Here is a 21,940-nt window from a genome sequence, read left to right on the forward strand (position 1 = left end):
GGATAGTAAAAAAGTGCGCTTAAAACTGCCGGCGAACCCCCGCAGTCCCGAGCGGAGGTCGGACAACTAGCGTGACGTCACGGAGCAAGCGGAGAGGCCTTGAGTAGTCTAGGTGGCTTTGGTCTCACCCGCTGCCCAAGAATGCAACTTCTCCACAGAACGCTTTACCTCGGCAGCAAAAATGGCCTTTCAGGCTGCTTTTGGGTGTTGTGGTGTCATCTGGTGGCGGCTAAAGCAAACTGGCACAGCATCCTGCGACTGCCGCTGGGCGGTCGCATCGCGCGCATAGTTTTGAAATGTCTTGAAAGCGCCTTAACACGAGTCTGAAGTTACGTGGAGTTCCAAGCGTGCTTTTGATTGACGCGAGGCTCAGAGATTAAAAAAAAGCTGAAAATGTGACGGTCAATTCTGATTACAGTAGACCCACTTAGAACTATAGCGTTCTCAACAATTTATTATTATGCAGTTTTAGAACAAAAACAACTACGACTTTGTTGCTTTCTCGAAACAGCCCCATCCACCTGGCAACAGTGTGGTGAACATTTGTCACGTTCCCTCAGTCGTGTCTGTTAAATGAACTTCATTTTCAGATGTCCTTCTTTTGATGCGTAGGCAGTTTTTGATAGTTTCAAGAGAGTCGAACAAGAAAGTTAATTTCCCGGTCTCTAGATCGAAAGAACTTGCGGATTAGCTTCTAGAATTACAGAGAGAGAAAGAGATAGGTGTAGCTGACTGTGAACAAAAGGAATCACCTTACAATAATAACCTGTACCGCAGCTGGTCGCGGAGGAGCACAGGCAAACCTACGTTTGAGCGGGCGAAAAAAAAATCGCAGGACGGTCACAAGTTTGTAAGCCGAATCATTCAGCGTTACCAGGCGTGTGATTGCGAAAATATAGAGGCACATTACTGCTGATATTGCTACAGACGCTAGGACGACTAAGTGTCTAGAACGACGACGATGATGTGGTGCGTGCTTGTGTTCTGTTCTGCTGTCCCAAGCCATCGAACCTCTGCCTAGCAGATTACCTCTGCTACATATAGCCATTACGTAACAATATGTTAGAATACTGTATGCCATTGTATATTGTAGTGTAGAATATTGTATGCCAGTATGCCACTGCGAGCCGCGCGTCTACCTCCCAGCACCTGTTGCATACGAGGTCAACAGCTGCTGGGTGAGAGGTGATAGGCAAGCTTTGGTGGGAGGTTCATTTTTAGCATGAAATTCTTTTAGCTCCCGTTGTCAGCTAAGGCGAACATGGTCCGAACGTAAAGCCAAGCATGAGGAAGAACCTGACGCCGAACTTGAGGCCGAACCTGAGGTGCGAACATGAAGCCGAACTTATCTGAAAGTCTCTGAGCAAGTCCGTCGGAATATCATCCAGCAAAACAAAAAAAAAAGGAAATAAAAGTTTGTAATTCGGACCACCGCCACTGCAGAGAGCACCTTAAATTGGCGCAGTTGAGTTGAAAGTCCTTGATTGCGTAAGGAAGGCGCATGGCAGCGGGAGGGCGTAACGAGGTAATCAGTCTTCAATGACTGCACGGTCATCAGTCACCTCATACTGCTCTGATCAGGCCACTAAGGGAGCCATATCTTGCATACGACGCGGCTCCTGCGGCAGGCGGTACATCCACGTTTACCTTCCTACCCCAGCTGCCTCATCGTTATCTGACCTTGGGCGGGCAGTACACCCCTTCACCTGCCATGATGCACTACACACGGACCCCTATCCCCCGATGTCAGGAGGTCATTTTGAATAGCCTCCTCCCCGTGCAACTTGTACGCCCCGTATTCTGGATCCTTAATTCTAACCTTCGCAACATGCACTCATGGTGCAGTCGATGGGAAATGGAGCTTAACAATGACACAACAGTCTTTATGAAAGTGACCAATAAACAAAGCAGCCTATCATTTCCGTATGCCCTTCCAAATCATCCGCTTGAAGAAGTTAACGAATACAAATACTTAAGTGTTACTATAACCAATAAACTTAGCTGGAATAAACACATGAACAACATATGTACGTCATCATTTCGGAAACTTTGCTTTCTTAGACATAGATTGAAAGGTGCCCCTTCTAGTGCAAAGCTTCTAGCCTACACATCCATCATCAGACCGGAACTTGAGTACGCATGCACCGTCTGGGAGCCTTACACAAAACATAACATTAAGGCACTGGAAATGATCCAGCGAAAGTCTGTTAGATTCATCTTTAATCAATATCGTTCTACTGACTGTCCATCCACTCTTATGGTACAAAACAACATACAGACATTGCAAACACGAAGAAAAATTCAATGATTGAAATTTCTTTTCCTACTCAAAATTAACAAACTCTCCATGAGCCCTCATTTATTTCTTAAACCGATCACAACGCGACTAACACGACATCGTCACACGGAATCACTGACACCGTACAGCGCTAGAATCAATGCTTTCAAATACTCATTTTTTCCTCACACAATAACTCAATGGAATGAACTCCCGCCTTAGGTTGTAAACAGCATCGATGGAATTAACAAAATTGCTTATTGATAATTGTTGAGTTGTTTTTCCTTGTTCTCAACTATGTTCCATTGTGCTATGTGATTTGCCGCACTTCTTTTTATGTACTTTTGCCCCTCCTGCTTGGACCCATCTTAGGGTCTGCAGTATTCTATAAATAAAATAAAAAATGGCTGAGGCTTAACTTGGTTAACCCTGGTCAGATGCGAAGCATATTGATGGCTAGGCTTGGTAATATATGTCTATCCTTGGTTGAATACTTGGTCATTTTAATACAACCACTAGAAGCCTTCGTCGTGGGGGAAGACAACGGCATGGCTACAGCGGAACGCCGACTAACCCCGAGACGCGCGTTGAGTGGGCGCCTGGATTGCCACGGAAGCCGCGTCCGCCTGCCCGGTGGAGCGAGCGTTTCACCTACACCGAGTGTGAACGCGCGTTCGAAATGCGCGGGAATGCCGCTCGAGGACATTCCGGTGTCTGTGCGATGGCATCGTTCTCCCTCTCCCAGCGCGTGACGGCGATCTGTCGTGACGTCATGTGTCACGTGGTATGTCACATGGTGTGTCGTCACTGTACCACGTGGTCTGCATGGCGTGCAACCACAGGGACGGCGCGAGGTGGACCCTCATCTTCCTCTGTCGTGACGTCATGTGTCACGTGGTATGTCACGTGGTGTGCACGGCGCATAACCACGGCGAAGTGCTGTAGTGTACCTCCGTCTTCCTCTGTCGTGACGTCATGTGTCACGTGGTATGTCACGTGGTGTGACGTCACTGTACCACGTGGTGTGCACGGCGCATAACCACGGCGAAGGGCTGTAGTGTACCTCAGTCTTCTCCTGTCGTGACGTCATGTGTCACGTGGTATGTCACGTGGTGTGACGTCACTGTACCACGTGGTGTGCACGGCGCGTAACCACGGCGAAGGGCTGTAGAGTACCTCTATTAATATGCTTTGCATAAAAATAAATGGGAACCTGTTTCTCGCTTTACCGTTCCGTATTCTTGGAGGCCACCACAGCCCTCTCCCGCTGCGTTGCTTGACGCTTGGTGGCGCTGCAGTTGAACCGGTCTCGACTACCTAAAATCGAGTTCATGTAAACACGCAGTCGTCGAGTTGGAGTGACCTTGCTCAACTCGATCCCCTGACTCGACCCACCACTGTCGGGTTCATGTAAACGAGGCTATAATGCTGATTGGTCAGCATGCAGCGACTGCACAGTGCACAAACGTGCGGAACATGCAAGGAACATAGGTGCGAGTAATTGCAATTCTATTCCAGTTTCATTATAAATCGATTCCATCTCTGTGGAATTAGTGCAGTTGTAAGTGCTAGTATACTGGCTATTACTGGTTAAAGTTTCATACTTTCCTGCCTTTGATGACGTCACACCGTTTCGACCAATCCCGAGTTTTTGTGACGCCGCCATATTTCGGGCGGCAGTGTTTTGCGCCGATGAGTCATCTATTTTTGTGCTACACAGTGGCAACTGTCCAGCGAGTTTTTTTTTTTGTTTTGTATGAACTAATATTTCTTTGGTTTCGTCAAGTAAAAAGCAATGTTTGAGAATATTGTATTTGAAAAATTTTACCGCCACCTGATTAAATTTTTTGTGTAGCCACAGGGAAAGCGACTGACTGTCACCCTTTTAGAGTGAATTGCATAGTGCCCTAGCCTGTGGGATTCTCGCCGAAAAATCGGTGCCGGCGAACACAGTTTACTTACGAAACCGTCCGATGATGGCAACACCTATATTTACTTTCTGATCATTTCTAGCAGCTCAATTCTCGGTTACTTTATAACGCGTTAACTATTGATGCAGGCCAACTTAATATTGTCCTCACTGCCCTTCAAACGTGCACTGGCATCGCGGTTCAGGTGTCCACAGAGATGTGGGATAGATACTGCGCCATTTTCTCCGCAAAACCAACTTTCGCATGATAACCGGACGTCTTGCATTTTTCCTCCCCGCGAGTGTACCGCACCTTCCTTCCGAGCGCGCTAACCACAAAGCCAAGAATAATACATGGGGAAACAACAGTAGCACCCTGCCGCTGGGTAGCTTTCCTCGACCACTTGCTCGGGCAGCGAAGGGGCGAAAGAAACTGATCTTCTCGCTTGAACAGACGGTGACGCACCCTTTCTGAGGCAAATCAAGAAATGCGGCCCTGGCTTCACGATTCGGGGTCGCGTGGCAAGGGCGCGCGGTACTTACTTCACACAACGCAATCGCATGGACTGTACATCACTACTAGTTCCCTCTTCTACCTCTTGGCTGTGTTCTCTAGTGCGCAGGGCAATGGCCTCTCGTAGGTCGGTTACGTCCTATCTTACACGAAAAGAGCGAGACGCGCCCGACACGTACTTCTCGGAAGCCTGACGGCGAGTTCTCGCGCACGTGCGCACCCCTGCCTTCCAGAGTTCCTCGTAAGAGCAGCGAGAGATAGGTCGGTGTCTCGACGCGCGAAGAGGATAAAGGCTTCGGGCCGTCGGCGGTAGTCGATAAGTCCGCGCGGCCGCAACGCAACGGCTCGAGCGAGCGAACGGGATTCCCACAGAGAGAGCTGTCCTCCTCCACTAGGGACGAATTCGTGGCTTGGCGGGAGACGCCAGCGGTGACCAGGAGAGGTCGGATGGGGCCAGCGCGGCGGTCGGTCGATCAGGAAAAGTGAGGCGCTCGTTCGCGACCGCTCGGCAGCTTTCGAGGCGGCCATCGCACGCACTATATCTCGCGCGCGCTTCGGAGGCGAGTGAAAACAAAAAGGGGCTTTCGCGCTCCATTTTGATTTTCGAGGGCCGCAGCTTTCGCTGGGGCCGACACGTAGGCGCTGCTGCTGTCTCGAGGACGCAGCTTTTATCCAGTCACCCTCCACTGCGCGCAGCCTTCGCGGCCCGGTGAAGGGAACGTGTTCGCGTCTGAGTTTGCTGCTCCTTTCCGACGCCAGTCCGAACCAGTGGCTGGCATGACTTTCGAGCTGCAGTCACATGTATGACGCGGTAGTTCGGTTCTTAAGTGTGCCGTTCGGTTGAACGATAGCCATGGTTTGGATAAGGCTGCGATGGTCGCATTTCGGTGCAGAAGAGTGTCGCAGTTTCTGTTGCAGCTTCTGTGTATGTTTGCTGCGTCAATTCCTTTGCAATTGTCGGCCAGTCAGCCCGCATATTCGGACTGCAAGCTACAGAAGCAGGTGTCCGCTATGCTGTGACGGCCCGACATCACATGTATCACATCTTTTTCTTAATTTTTATTTATATTCTCTATCTAGGTTGTTGTGGATAGAAACTAGGCTGCTCACAACAACAAGGTGGCAGATTACGGAGACGTCACAAGGTAAAGTACCCTCTCTAGACAAATCAGGGAAGGTTGTGGTGACGTCACAGGGGCACGTGACCTCTCTCGACCAAACGGTGAATTTCATGATACCTGACATCGACGATGTTTTGGTGTAACTACTCTGAAGCTATCGCATTTAAGCAGCGGTGTACCGAGATGCAGTGCGCGTTAAAGAACTCCAGGCGGTGATACGTACGGTCCTTAGCTATTTCAATTTGCAGAAAGCATTGAAGAGTGACTGGCTCTTCTTACAGCTTGGAATAATGCAAGCAATAATAATAAAAAAAATTGCCAGTGGCTTAGCTCGGCTATGCCAGGATATACGTAGCGAAAGCATGCGACACAGCTGGAGAAGCGAGCGAAGGCGAGCGCAACGTCGAGGCAAGCGGTGTGACGTCATACCAAACGGTGGCGGCGGCTCCGCGGCGAGGCGCGCGGTGTGACGTAACGCCAGATGGCGCGGCGAACGCCAGCTGCGGCGGTTGCTAGGCAACGGCTCAAGGTCGGTCTCTGTGGCTCCTCGGAGCACCGCCACAGCGAAATCGCAAGTTCGTGGCCAATGCAGCTTACGCTACAAACGCTGAATGCGGACACCCTCCGCATAGACGAACCTAGTTCTCTTTCGGAGGAGGCAGGTGCGCACGGCAGGCAGTTGATGTGAAAGGCGGACAGTGTACAGACACCGAAGAGAAGTGCAGGAAATATTTCTTGTCTGCTTGTTTTTTCTGACAGGCGGGTCTTCACTGCTGAAACCGCGGGCAGCGGCTAATGAGTGAATGGGACCACGGATCTGCAGAAGAAAGTGTACCCGATCGAGCGTAGGGGATCGTCTCCGTTGCTCCTTTCTCTCTTTCTTCTGTACTCCAGAGAAAGCGGGAGGGCCCTTGGAACAAATCTTGCGCCCTACATCCCGGGCGTCTTGCGTTATGGAAAGCAGAACAGTTGAGACCTCGGATCTGTCATGCATTTTTTCCTTTCCCCTTTGGTCCCAGTTTGAAATACATGGGCGTTTAATGCATTGAGCTGTTTATAAACAGCGTACGTGTGCGTATTCTATATGAATAGGTAGTACGAGACGCTTGGAGCGCCATCGATCATTCGGTCCTGTCGTTTTATTTGCGTACATTTAATGCGATAACGTAAGAGTTCTGGTCCTGAGCAGTGAGAGACGAGGTTGGCTCACCGTACACAGCTACGCCTTCAGCGCCAGCTGATCGGCCGGGCCTGGAGGGCCGTCTTCTTCGACAATGGTTTCCCGGACCTGGGTGAATTCACAACTCGCGTGATTGTTCCAAGTCAGTTAATGTGTACTCTCTCTCTCTCTCGGCGCACCAAAAACTCGCCACTGTCTGAGACGAAAACTGCAGATCCCCAGTTGGTCGAAATTATCCCGGAGGTCTCCACTACGGCAACTCGTTTTCTCTTTCTTCTTTCACTCCCACCTTCCTCCCTTCCCTTACGGCGCGGAGGTGTCCACCGAGATATGTGAGACAGATACTGCGCCATTTCCTTTCCTCAAAAACGGATTTAAGGTGCTTGGTTTGGTTTGGTTTTGTGGGGTTTAACGTCCCAAAGCGACTAAGGCTATGAGAGACACCGTAGTGAAGGGCTCCGGAAATTTCGACCGCCTGGGGTTCTTTAACGTGCACTGACATCGCACAGCACACGGGCCTCTAGAATTTCTCCTCCAAAGAAATTCTAGCCGCCGCGGCCGGGATCGAACCCGCGTCTTTTGGGCCAGCAGCCGAGCACCATAGCCACTGAGCCACCGCGGCGGCGGATTTAAGGTGCGTTTCTCAAGGCAGCATTCTAGGACCTTTATTTCAATATCTATGTCAATGATCTTATTCATTTCTACACTGAAGCCAAATATGTATTATACGCTGATGATGCTGGCATATAATCTTTTTTATTCAGAGACATAGCACATTCCGCTCTTACGAAAGCTCGGGAATAGCCTGCGGGGAACCACTTAAGAGTAAACAGCAATAAAACTAATAACCGTCGCACCAGGAAATTGGATCGCTGGTCTCAGCAGCGGCCAACGGCAGCGGCCGAGCATGAAGCATGGCCCTTCATGCGACCGCCGGTCGTTTCGGGTTCCATGTTTCATGTTGGTTGGCATTTGACGTGCGTTTAGGTTTGGTTCGGTTTATAGGGGTTTAACGTCCCAAAGCCACTCGTGCTATGAGGGGCGCCGTATCGAAAAGGGCTCCGGAAATTTCGACCGCCTGGGGTTCTTTAACGTGCACTAACATCGCACAGTACACGGGCTCCTTGAATTTCGCCTCCATCGAAATTCGACCCAGTGGTGGTCCTAGGAAAAGGGGGGGGGGGCGGTTGCCCACCCCCCCCCCCCCCCTCTTCCAAAAAGCCTTTCCACGTCTTCCGGAACGTCCGTTTTTGGGCTCTCATAGGGCGAGATGTAATTTTTGACGTAGAACTGGAAAGCTATTTCGCCTGTGATGCGTCAAGTAGTCCCCTACTTTGTATACGTTCACCGCGTTAGCGGCTATCTCATTTCACACAATTCCACGTTCTGCACGTCGTTAGTTATACGAGTACAATTCGTAGTGATTGTCGAGGTATCGTGTTCCTGCCGTGCCCCCACCGTTGTCTTGCCATGGCGCCGGCGCGGTAACCACGGCGACAGCCGTGGCAGGACATCTCAGCAGTCGGCTTGTTACCCCCGGTATTGAAATTAATATTGCTCGCATAAACGTTAACATTCAAAGAATGGAAAATGGTATAGCATCTGTATCGTCCGCCATTTAGTTTTCAACAACAAAGCGCACTAATTTTTTTGCGTAAATAAAAGAAATAAAAAAATCGTTTCTGTTTTTTTTTTCTCCTTTTTGCTGTAGGAAAGTACGCAAAATAAGGTGGATTCTCCTTTGACTTTCCTTATAAATCTCCCACTGATGATCTGTTGCCTTAAGGAGATATAATACCTGTGTGGAAATTATTGCGCTTCAGACCAACTGTCGCGTTTAAGCGCGAATTGAAACAAAACAGTGAAAACCGCGACTTTTCCGTAATTTACCTCAGCTGGAATCAAAGGCTATACACTATATATACTGCACGTCACGCTGATCACTGGAAGGTAGTCACTCCCTGTGTCGATTATTGCACGAAAAAATTACCTTATATCTTTCCTCTTCTGCTTAATGACGTTAATGAATGTGGAGTTGATTTAATTCGCATTTCGGTTCATGAGCTGTATCATTTGGCACGCCATTCATTGTCTTCATTTTATCTCTCACTCTCTTGTACTGCTTTAAACAAACATTTTTGTGTTCCCTATTGCAAAAAAAAAAAAAAAACGAAACTTATTTTGATGAGTGCACATTTGTGGTTTTGTAGAGGGGGTCACAGGCTCTGGTCAAGCTGGCTCACAAATTTTACCCGTGACCACCTTCATCGTTATGATAGCACCTTTATCGTTATGATATTTAATACCTAACTAATGGCGAGCTCTGCGCGCTCCGCAATCTAACCAATCGTACGCACCTCGTTTGCCAGCAACACTGCGGCACTCCTTTCTCAGAGATTCATCATCATCATCATCATGATGATGGTTCCCACCTACTAAATGAAAGCTAGCGGCAGGGCGAACAGTGGAATGGAATGGTGACAGTGCAGTTTAAATCGAATGTGTGCAAACAAAGCTCGGAGTGTATTTTAATTAACATCCGCAGGCTTACAGCATGGGGCGGGGAAGCCGAACTGGCATTTTGCAGCAAAGAAAGGTGTGTAGTCTTGGTGTCAGGCAGGGAGACATGATCTCGCCAATGCTATTCACCGCCTGTTTACAGGAGGTGTTCCGGGGCATGGATTGAGAGCAGTTGGGGATCAGAGCTAATGGAGAATATCTAAGTAATTTGCGATTCGCTGATGACATTGACTTGCTAAGTTACTCTGGAGATGAACTGCAAAGCATGACAATGGGTTATACCGGCAGAGCAGAACGGTGGGTCTAAAAGTTAACATGCAGAAAACCACAGTAATGTTCAACAGTCGCGCAGTGCAACAGCAGTTCACAATTGGTAGCGAGGTGCTGGAGGTGGTGAGGGAATACGTCTACTTAAGGCAGGTAGTGGCAGCTGATCCGGATAATGACAGTGAAGTAACTAGAAGAATAAGAATGGGGTGGTGCGCCTATGGCAGGTTATCTCAGATCATGAATGGCAGTTTACTAGTATCCTTCAAGAGAGAAGTATACAACAGCTTTATCTTACCGGTACTCAACTGCGGGGCAGAAACGTGGAGATTTTCTAAAAGGGTTCAGCTTAACGTTAAGGACAACGCAGCGAGCTATGGAAAGGAAAATGATAGGTGTAACGTTAAGAGTTCGGAAGCGGGCGGAGTGGGTGAGAGAACAAACGCGGGTTAATGACATCCTAGTCGAAATCAAGAGGAAGAAGTGGGCTTGGACAGGGCATGTAATGCGAAAGCAAGATAACCGCTGGTCCTTAAGGGAAACGGAGTGGATTCCAAGAGAAGGCAAACGTAGCAGGGGCCGGCAGAAAGTTAGTTGAGTGGATGAGATTAAGAAGTTTGCGGGGATATGGTGGCCGCAGGGTTAATTGGAAAGACATGGGAGAGACCTTTGCCCTGCAGTGGGCGTAGTCAGACTGTTGATGACGATGATGTACTCTTCAGAGAAGAAATGGACAGGTTGATTGGAGTACAGAAATCTCCTTGCTTGGCCCAATTGCGAGCTTTCTTCGGGCAGGGTGTTACTGAGCTTTCAGTGTCCGCTAAGTAAAGCAACGGCAGAAGTGTTGCACGAACAACCAATGTGTGTCCTGTGTGAGCCGGTCTAAAATTTACATGGACCATGCCCGTGCGGAAGCCGTGGTTCGTTCACATGCTCTTTTGAGCGTAGTGCATACGCTAAGGCGTCGCGTGTATGTGGGCGCCCCTGCGCCCCTTTCCCTCGCGGGGGGGGGGGGGGGGGGGGGGAGCACCCAGCCCTCTAAGATTCGAGCCGATCACTGAGACAAGCGGCGCGCTTCGGACCACGCACCACATACATCGAGGTCGCTCTTCTCTTCGTCGTCGCTCTGCGGCGCCCTGACCTCCGAAGTCGTCGCTCGCGTGCCAGCGATTTCGCGTAGCTGCTGCAGTGCACGTGACTCGACTGCGACACGCGAATTTGGGGGGCAGTCGCCGAGGGTGCCTCCTTTTCAAAACAGGGGCGCCGGCGGCAGCGGGCGACGTTCAAACTTCCGCGTGCTAAGAAGGAAATAAACAAATAAGAAGAGAGCAGCGTCGAGCTGCTTGCGCTTCGCACGGCACACCTTGCCTTAGTGGCGGTGTCACCCGAGAGAGGAGGTGGTGGTTCGGGGTTATGTCACGAGGAGAAGGAAGCCTAATAAGTCGCTCTCCTCACCCCCCACTACGCCTGGTGGATCTACCTAGGGACCTGTGAAAGAAAAATACTTTCCCTGAAACAGATGAAATTGCTTGCCATAAGAACAAAGTTCGCTGTGCGCTACATGCCTGCTAGAAGTTCGCTCCGGCAAGAGGAAAGTTCCGCGCCAAAACACAGTGCAACGCCGTAACACAAACGATGCGCGTGCTGTACGCGGGACCTGTGCGGTGCTTTTGGTTTTCTTCTGCCCAATCATAATGCTAAAGAGGGGGGAAGGGGGGGGGGGGGCAGTGAACATATACCCCTACTGAGCACAAAGTCACTAAATGCAGAAGCTTCTGTCGAAAGTTAGGCCAAATTGAAGATTGTAGGGGTAGTATTTTTACCCACTTCGAGGGCGTAAATATACTCCCGAAGTGCTCCATCACCACACAGGCTCAACAGCGGCACGCACTACGCTTCTGGTCTCTATATAAAACACTTGGATGTGGGCTCGGCTGGAAAACTTTCAATGTTCCTACAAACATTGACGCGCTTCGACGACTTTACTTCGCTACACTTCAGAGAACTGCCCACAGCTTAGCCCTTCTTTTAAGCTGATATCTTAAACTTTGGCGCTTACTAAGTGTAACCGCCTTATTTGCCTTGTATTTTTTCAGTTATCTCCTCTACAGCTTCTGCGTCTGTAACCTACAAGTACTACTACTACTACTACTGTAATAAGGGGGTAATTACTCGTTACCATCTACCTCATGTATCAAATTTGTTCCACCTTGAGCGATTCCCTAAACGCATCGAACTAAATACTGCGACTACCACCACTACGGATACTAATGCTATTACTACTATACTACTAACGCCGCTGCTGCTATTGCTACTGCTATTACTACCGCCTGTGCTGCGATTCATCGGCCGCTATCTACAGCGCGAAGCCTTCGACCACGTCGTGCCGCTGAAAATGTGTGTTCCGGTGCAGTCCTGCTGCGTGCTTCTCCTCTGCGCCGCAATAAGGTGGTCACTTTGACTGCGCCCCATGTTGCTTGGCGGTGATTACTGACCTGCTAATTGGAGTGCGGTGCCTGAGTGCTACGGAATTCAGCTGCTGAGCACGAAGATATAGGATAAAAGAACTGCAGGGGACACTTAAGTCATACCCTTAAGCTGCGATTTAAAGGGTCAGTCTACTCAATTTTATCGGCCATATTTTCTTTGCGGCAACCGATAGCTCATTACTCAAATTACAGTTTAGCCAGCTGTGGTGCCAAGAAATGCGGTAGAACATTTTAAAATAGAGTTTATTGATGTGGGGACACATCTGTATGAGGTGGTAGTCTCATCTGGCAACCATCTGGATTTCCGCCGCGCGACGACAAACATGGCGGCGCCCATCAGTGCGTTCACTGGCCATAAATGGGGCGCGGGTCTTTCGCTTCGGCTCATCTCGCCTATAAGAAAACGTTTAAGTGATAAATTTGCCTTATTTTAATAATTAGAGTGACGATTCTGCCGCTTCTAGGCTTAAGTGGAGAGTCTGTTTACAGCAATGGTTCCCGTCCTGACAACTAGATGGCGCCACTATAGGTTTTTTATTTTTGAGTCTCTGCTAGCATACGCTGAACTAAAAGTGGGAATGTGCCCTCATTGAGCGTACGTAAAACTATAAATATTCATGTGATTTACAGAAAAAGCGAGCGGTATGACTTCTACAGTTTACTAGAACAAAACATACGTTTCTGTGACATTGGTGCATACTAACGGTACGTAGTATATTCACTTATGCTTCTACAAAAAAAGACTACCACCTGATTGAACAAAATGAACGTTTGGGGTCGCCACCATGCATTTTTACGCGACTTTTAACGCCGAAATAAAATATAAATTCCTGCCTAAACCGGGAGCAGATCCCTCGCTATTGATGTTATAGGGTGCCAGCTACCAGAATATGCTATTATTTATACACTCATCTTGGTGAGTAGACTGACCCTTTAAGGGTGTGATCCAATAGCGTATTGCGTTAATTCCCATTTATGCAGAACGCCATTCTTCGCATTCATATATAGATCCCTGAGTCTTCACACCCCTCCTAGAGCAGATGTGCAGCGGTTAAGAGATGCGCCACTGCCTTGCAATGGCAGGTGCTCCCAGCGGTGGGCCTTGTGCTGCGGCGGTTGCGCTTTCCAAGCGATCAATCATTAATTTAACTGCCACCTGCTACGGAGGGCAGTTTGCTCACTATCCGGTGGGCAGCTAGTGATGACGCTGCAAGGTCACGTGACCTGGATGGCCCACGTGCCTCCTAGTTTGTTTTCTGGGCATCACCTGTGGGAATCATGCTCATGATTTTTCTTTCACGACGCCAACGCGGACATCGCCGACACTGGATTTTCTAGACAACGGGGCCTTTAACGCTTCCGCGTTAGAATCCGGCTGCGCGGACTGTGCTTCAGTCGGGGGGCGAAATGCGCAAAATCCACGGAATCCTCTTCCATCCCAACGAGCGATGGCAGATTTCACGATTACCACGCCATCACCACACACCACAGAGAAATTAGACGCCGCTACCCGCCGTCCCACAGCTCCCGTATACGCGAAGAAAAGCGCCATCTGGAGACAGCTTCAGATGAGTTCGTACATGTGACCCGTAGTGGCTCACCGAATACGTACCACCATACATCCATCCTACTGCACCACTCTCGAAACCCCAAAAGCTGATCTATACCACTACCTGTGGCGGTGGTGGTGATGAAAACTTTTATTGAACAATGAGAGAGGGTGAAGCAGGTGGGCTCCACTAAATTGGGTGTCGTCCTTAGTCGGGGACATCATTGGTCGATGCCGCCACCGCCGCTCGAGGGCCACAACGCGCAGTGAAACCCCATCCCGCTCCTCCTTGAAGACTAGGGGAATGGGGTGGTTCCAGCGTGAATGACATGGGAGGGCTGGCGGTTCCGCTGCCGCGGCTGCGACCATGTCGAGCCCCTCGAACCTTGCGAAACAGGGGTTCGCGGCCCGTCTGAGAGGTGGCGCTGGGAGAAGAGTCGGCGGCACAATATCTAGGTTCCTTAAGTCCGGCCGCACGTGTTAAGGACAAGTTCCTCCACGAAGACAGCCTCCCGTGGCTGCGGAGGTGTTGATGGCAGCTTCTATGCGACAGGCGGCGTGGACGTCGTTGTGGGCGGTCAACAGGGTCCATGTTCTTGGTATTGAAACCACGTTTACTCCACATTAGAATTTCCCGGAGGCGCTGCGATAGAAATCGGCGGGGGGGTGTCGTAAATAAAAAGTGGTAAGGCTGCATCCGTTTTATGAACGGACTTCCTGGAGGCAGCTATGTGAGGGCTGCGTGCATCTCGTGCGCGTTGCGGAGCCGATCGCCGTCAGCAGACACCCCTGTACCTCGAAAGAAGCAAAGGAAGCAGCTATGGCATTAGCCATCGCCCGATCAATGTAGATTACATAATTAGCGACTCCGAAAAAGCCATTCTTAACTGTGCCTGCGGACATGCCCATCCCCCCGCGTAGCTATTATTGAGAATGTGCACCCTAAATTCCGATAGGCGTACTGATCTCGTGTTGCTCACTCGGGAAATCCCGGAAATGAGGCCACCGATAACATAGCCCGAGGACCTACCCCAGCCCCAGCCAGGATTTCTCGAGGGAGCAGGCACACACGTTATCTGAACTCACCCAGCAAGAACGCCTTGCCCGTCGACTCTACCCCCTTCCCCTCCGCACCCCCGCCTATCCCAATTCACACAAATGCTCTGGAGGCGACTACAGACCCCACTCTTCCCACCCCTCAGCTTCTATCCCACTTCCGCCCTGTTTCCCCAGAGTGCACTCTCTGGGGGGAATCGCGCGCCACCTTAGAGCAGATCCGCTTTGGCTGCCCTGCCGATCCTACACCGCAGGGACAGGCCGCCTTCGGAACATGGGAGGAATGGAAGGCGCTTCTTACGTCGCAGTACCCGGAGTTCGCTCTGTGTACCGGGGTGACAGGGCCATGACCCTACGTGGCCTGGACACATGCGCGTAATGCGGTGGCTCTGAGCCCTTGAAGGGTCCAAACTCGGTGGCTCGATAAAGTTTTCCATCCATCCAGCTGCATCTCGAGTCCTAACTGAACACGAGGACAGAGCTCGATGACACGATCTGGAGGCGTGGGATCGTGCCAGATCCATGTCCAGAGAGAAGACGCCTGTGGTCCCCGCTTAATGGTGGCCAGGGCACGATCGAAGCCGAGGCGGTATGGAGAGGGGACGCTCCGACTGCAGGCGGTTGAGATCCGCGCGTCAGTTGCACCTGGGCCAGGAACCAGGTACACGTGGCGTTGTGTCGCCTCGATGAAAATGGTGCAAGAAGAAAGGGGTAAGGAGGGTTGAATTCTACTCACCGGGACCGATTCGCGTCGCGTGAATACCTTTGCGGGAAGCGGAGGCATAGATAGCGGGTTGCCCGCTGCCGTGAGGTAAGCGGGGCGTGGTCAAATGCCTGTCTGCGATCGGATCTGTCACCTCAGGTGTGGTAGCGAAGAAAGGAGTATCGGAAGCTTGGGCCAGCACGGTAGAGAGAGTTTATGAGCTTTCTCGTTTCTAGGGATACCACAGTGCGCGGGGACCCAATTGATGGTAACATGGCGACCGCGTTCGCGTAGCAGGCCTGCGTTTTGCCTTATCTTCTTCAATACAGGGTCTGTAAAAAGAACGTTGGCGCATGCTGTAACACACGATGATGAATGGGGTCAGTTTCAGACGAGCATGCGAGAGCCCATTCCAAGTAGTCGAAGATGGCCATTAGCGTGGCTTGGGTGCTGTATGCCGCTTCTGCTGACATATGGCGGCATCGGCCCTGATTTTCAGCTGTCTGCTCGTACCACGCAGTGGCATAGCAAGTGTGACTGCTGCCGTCTGCAGGAAGTACAGCGTCCGTGTACACTACATTTTCGGTTATGAGGAGTGAGCTCGAAGCTTTAGCATGCTTCATATGAGTGCTCAGCGGCGAATGAGCATTCATATGAAGTAATGGCTTCCCCTCAGTAAGTGGCATTATTTCACACGGCGGCGTCTTACGGGGCAAAATGGACACTGGACATCGCGCCAGAAGAGCAAGAGTGTGTGCCGCCCGGCATTTGTAGCGCATAGTGTCGTCTCCTGCGTGTAGGTGTAGGAGCTCTGACAAGCCATTGAGCTTGCTGCAGCTTGTGAGCGGTTTGAGGCGTGTGAAGATGCGTTTGGCATCATTAAGTGAGGTGCAGAATGACGATCGAGACAGGCGGGTAAAACAGAAAAAAACAAGGGCGTTTTTATTCGTCTGTTTCGATTTTTTTTTTCTCTTGCAGCGCATTTGGTAATGTTTCATAAATACTCTTCCGTGGGGCACTGAAACTCGGATGCACCCCGAGGACAGCTGGACGCAGTGGCCGCGTGGTCGTCATGCACGGGACTCCGCCACGCGACCACGCGGCTGCCTCGAAAACACGGGCCGCGGGGTTCGTCCCCAACAAGCCTCGGGACGCACCCCGCCACCCTGTGCGCGCTGCTGGGCCCCCATGGCGCTCTTGGGACAAACACCACACAGGTATAGGACAAGGGTCCTCGGTAGACGTGTTGCATATGCGCTTTAAGGTGGCGCCCTCTACTAGCGAAGCAGAGCTATCGTCCCTCGATTTGTTGAGTTGGATAAGTCAGGCACATACAGAAACGCAGGCTTCTCGATTACGATTGCGTACTCCTTTAATATAAAGAAACGGAACGAAGTGTCTGCAAACAACACCGCTGCTAGGGCAGTCGAAAGACGGAAGACATAGGTGAACGCTACGGAAGACATATAGTAGCTCTTGTTTATGCCTTATTGCGATCGCCTACGTGGCGCTTTGTCTTTGTTGAAAATCATGGAAGAAGTCTCCCAGCAGCAGCTTCGTAAACCGCACGCAGTTCGTACCCGGGGTGCTGTGCATTCAACTTGTTCTTGCTGCACCATTTTTTTTTTAAGTGAAGGAACAGTTACAAAAGGAACACAGATAGAAGCGTTGTTTTCCGTGTACTGATTCTCTCGCATAAGCGGCCTGTACGCAGAACATAAAGGTCACTTGATTCTCCAGAACACATATTACACGTGTAACGGAAAGAGAATATCACCAGAGTGACATGTGAGCGTTTAATGCTGGAAATATAGAAGAAAAAAACAACACTGGCATTTGGCGTGGTCAGTTGTCGTGGTAACTGCCTTTCATGTTTAGTATCCCACAGCATAGAAGTCATTTAAATGGATGAGGTTGACTGCCTGGTTCTGAAACTACATCGCCGACTGACAGACGAGAAATGAGTTCACTGCTGAGGCAAGAGTGGCACCACCCTTAAACGTCCTTTGGACGTCTACCGAGGATCCTTGCAGGGCAACACCACTCGGATAACAGAAAGAAGAAGCCGGCGCACTTCTCTGCATCACATTATTCCTCTCCATTGGTCCCTCTTGTCCCAGAAAACAAGAGAGAGTGTGCATTTGTGCCCCTGAAGAGAAGTGCGAGCTGTTGGACAACGGATAAGACGTCACAGGAAGAGACACATCAGGCGTTCCGCTAACCATGCGGAGGTGTACAGAAAGCGTGTATCACTGTATCAGGCATGTATCACTGAGCGCAACACTGTGACTGTGCCGTTGCTTTGACGCAGTTCGCAGGCCACCACTGTTGGCCAGTTGTGACGTATCCACTCGTGCTTCTTGAAGACGTCGTCTCGCCGCTCTGGTCGAGTCAGGTGCCGTAAATGACGTCACTTTCTCCGCAGAGTCTCGTTTCCGGAACGCACGGGCTTCAGTTCTGCTCTTGCCTACACAGTTCTGCTTCGTTCTTACCATCTAACGGCGACACAGTGTCTACAAAGGAAGCAAAGTACCACGCACAAATATGGCGGCTGCGCAACCTACTTCTTTAGTGAGTCCCTACGATTGCGTCAGGCTATGCCTTAGCTGCTTCAAGAGAATCGTTTTAAGCCTGTTGCTGCTGCTGCTCAAGTCTTTTCGTTTTTTTTTGTTTTTGTACACGGGCGTCGTAAGGCCACCTTCAACAACAAGGCGACGTGAACGATCGTGAACAGCTGCACAACTTAGCATGGTCGATGGCGCACTTCAACACTCACCACTTCACCACTGAAGCGCTTTGAAGTGTGCAGCATGCAGGAACAGCTCAATCGACATAACATTCTTTTTCTTCTATTTTCTCGCTCGACGCGTGGATCTGAATACGGAGTGTTGAGAGACGCGCGTCGATAACTACGCTTTCCTTTGTCTAAATGTTGAAAGCATTGACCCGTCTTCCTTCTTCACCTCCGCCTGAAGTAATCTTCGTTAAAACGAAACATGTCATGAATAGTTCGAATTCGCAGCATTAAAACATATTTTAAATGCTCTCCTCCCATGTTGGGCTTCGTCCGCCAAGAAAGAAAAATGTTGACTCGTAGTGAATGGACAGTAGCTATAAACATGATTACACTTCTACGTTTCCTCAACAGCGCGTCTTAAGTAAAATAAAGATAGCAGTGAGATGAACTGATGCTTTCAACAATGGACCTTGTTTGGTACGCACAAGCACAGGAAGCGACAGGTCAGCCATGGGTGATGAAGTGATGCAAGAGGTGACCTATTTTTTTTTTCTTTTTACGTGAGTGCCTTCTCTCGGCAGCTGTCTCTCCGCTCCAGGGCCGAGGCTTAGTAAATGCAGCGTCTTATAGAACGCCGAGCTCTTGATTCAAAAGCTCGAGCGTTGCTTAAGCGAACACTACATTTCAGCGCAACTGGATAACAAAATAACAATATTATACGTGTCTCCTGCTCCTTAAGGAATTCCCTAAGATGATTGTAAAGCACGGCTTCTCTGGCTAGTGGAAAAAGTGAGCTTCACTGCGCTTATTTTTTTTTTCCCTCGGAGGCAACAGTGAATAACACTGGTAGCGTTTACCTCGAGGGAAGTAACTTACGTGCGAGAACGGCCAAAGATAATCACCGAGTGTGCCGTACCCACCTTCTCTCACGGTTGGATCGCTCCCACCGACACAATTCACACCTGCCAAGCTGGATGCCTAAGCCGGTCCAGGCGTCAGAAATGTTCACAGCATCTGACAGGACGGCTGGCACGCAATAATTGGCACACGAATCCGTGGCTCCAATGGGTGCTTCCTGCACGTTCTTCCCTGCCCCGTAAGTTGTGAACATTTCTAAGCGCCAGCCGACATCGGTTAGAACACAGTCCATCAGCTCGTCTGCCAACGCATCCTTCCACCGCCGTATGCGCTTGCCAACCAAGCATTGGCTCAAACCTGCCACTCTTCATCGGACGTCCTCGAGTCAGTCTTTTCGACGTGCTGTCTGCACTTTCTCTGAGGCCGCTGGGGCAGTTCAACAACGTTCTTAAAAGGTAAACATAAACCAACAAGCAGGAGGACTCCGTCGGAGCCTCCAAAACACTACCAGCTTCTGTGACTGTGGTGGGCCTTGCGTGCACTAGAACACACCGGTGCGCACCCGGGGCTTTCTTCCTCTCGTGTTTTTTGGTGGCTGAGGTACGGTCGCATCACAGGTCTAGGAGCAGTACAGGCTCTGCGAGTAGCAACAGTGCCTTTGGATGTAGCCGTGGTTGCAGTAGCGGTTGCCGAACTGCTGCAGGAACTCGGCGCATGTCATCCGACCGGCGATCAGCTCCGTGCTGTCCCCGCCGCAGCCTGCGCCAGTGCGGTAAAAACAGGAACACATGTATGCACCCGAGAGAAAGAATAGACTAATACGCACGCCGCCGCGGTGGCTCAGTGGTTACGGCGTTCGGGTGCTGACCCGAAAGACGCGGGTTCGATCCCGGCCGCGGCGGTTGGATTTCTTTGGAGGAGAAATTCTAGATGCCCGTGTGCTGTGCGATGTCAGTGCACGCTAAGGAACCCCAGGTGGTCAAAATTTCCGGAGCCCTCCACTACGGCGTCTCTCATAGCCTGAGTCGCTTTGGGACGTTAAACCCCATAAAACCACAAACCGTGCCACACGCGCACAAGAAATGCCAGTAAATGCTTAAGGCCTCAAGTTCGTTAATGCCATTATTTTCGGAGTCCACATTTAATGCCATTATCGAAAGTGACGATGACGATAACGCTTACGCCCCACCGCGGTGGCTCAGTGGTTACGGCGCTCGGCTGCTGACCCGAAAGACGCGGGTTCGATCCCGGCCGCAGCGGCTGAATTTCGATGAAGGCGAAATTCTAGAGGCCCGTGTGCTGTGCGATGTCAGTGCACGTTAAAGAACCCCAGGTGGTCGAAATTTCCGGAGCCCTTCACTACGGCGTCTCTCATAGCCTCAGTCGCTTTGGGACGTTAAACCCCAATAAACCAAACCAAACTAAACGATAACGCTTACAAGGTAGTCAAAAGTTTCATGTGAATGTAAACATTGCTAATGAGCACAATATATCGGGAATGTTGTTAAAATGTAATGTAAAACGATTTTCCAGAAAATACGGCTGTTCCTACTTTACAAGTAGAAAAAGTAGCCATAAACTCGCATGTCAGCACACAAGTCGAGAGTACCTGTCAATAAGGCTGGTTAAAAAGGCGCTCTTCGCATCTAAAATACGGTATAGATGCCTCATGTTAAGAATTAACCATTTCCTACTGGTAAGGAAGTTGTTACTAACAAAGCTGCATGCTTTTGTGCCTGTGGACTGGGAACGAGAGTACGCATTGCACGGGCGAATGAGTTGTGGCGAACTCAGTAGGTCGCGAATGGCAATAAGGCTAATGCCATTAAATTTATGCGTGTGGCACCGCACGAGTGCTATTAAAACTTAAGGCAGTAAGCACTTAATGGCATTGAATCTGTCCGTGTGCACGGGTATAAGGCCCGCCCGGCGTCTAAGACGGGCTCTCATGCCGTTGATAAGGTAGCGCCGCTAGGAGGACGTACAGGACTTGTGGTAGCAAAGTAAAGGAGCTGACAAGAAGAGAAGCTGCAACACATCAACGCTGTTGTTAGTAAGCTACTTGCCTTTGCTACGTGCGCCTTGTCAGCTGCCCGTCTTTTTTTTTATGTGCTAAAACATATATTTTGTGAGTACAGACAGAGCCACAATTGTGTGAAGTGTGAAAGGTCCTTTGAGGAGCTGACAAAGCGAGATAGGACTATAGCATCTATTCAAAATGTATTTAAAACGATAGAACCATAGCAACTCTGTCTGTGATAAACAGCGTGATCATCGTGGCATGTTTTAGTCGAAAACTAGGCGGTATCGCACGGTGATACCGTGTGCTGCATAGCACTGCCTTGTTGCCCTTCATAGGATCTAGATTTTGGTTGAATATTGTTACAGCGATTTCAGCTGCATAGCTCGGGGTGTTCAGTCCTTAGTACTCATTTACCTGAAGTGCTACGTTCAGCGCTCTATTCTACAGTAGCGGTTGTGTTGCGCGTTGTGCTGTCTGTCCTTAAACAGCGTACTTTGATCACACTCGCCTTAAAACAAGTTTTCGCGTAATTTCACGACCCTGAAGGTTTTGCTTTAAGCCTTAGAACACGGTTATTGATTTTATTCAAGTAAAAAATGTGTTCCTAAACTGGCTCTGCAGCATCCTTTCCCTGCATTATTTTGCCTCTCTGAAGCTTCTTTTCCGCTTTCAGAACAACTGACATGCTTCGACAACGCGTGTAGGCCCGGATTGGCGCGACCAGCGCAGGCAATCA

At 50.1% G+C, this 21,940-nt stretch overlaps 1 protein-coding gene and 1 pseudogene across 3 annotated transcripts in view; both read right to left on the bottom strand.

Annotated features, from left to right (window-relative positions):
• Positions 1 to 15,235: 15,235 nt before the first annotated feature.
• LOC149334868 (uncharacterized) lies at positions 15,236 to 16,569 on the bottom strand (annotated as a pseudogene).
• LOC149334869 (A disintegrin and metalloproteinase with thrombospondin motifs like) overlaps positions 16,503 to 21,940 on the bottom strand; it is a 248,035-nt gene continuing 242,597 nt past the window's right edge. For all 3 annotated transcript variants that reach the window (XM_089551502.1, XM_089551504.1, XM_089551503.1), the window contains exon 9: positions 16,503 to 19,940. In XM_089551502.1, coding sequence (XP_089407628.1) covers positions 19,801 to 19,940 — 140 coding nt within the window. In that variant the 3' untranslated portion in view covers positions 16,503 to 19,800. The remainder of the gene's footprint in view (positions 19,941 to 21,940) is intronic.

The sequence above is a fragment of the Amblyomma mixtum genome, chromosome 7, assembly GCF_055824585.1.
Source record: "Amblyomma mixtum isolate Tamu chromosome 7, ASM5582458v1, whole genome shotgun sequence".
In the NCBI taxonomy this organism is placed as follows: domain Eukaryota; kingdom Metazoa; phylum Arthropoda; class Arachnida; order Ixodida; family Ixodidae; genus Amblyomma; species Amblyomma mixtum.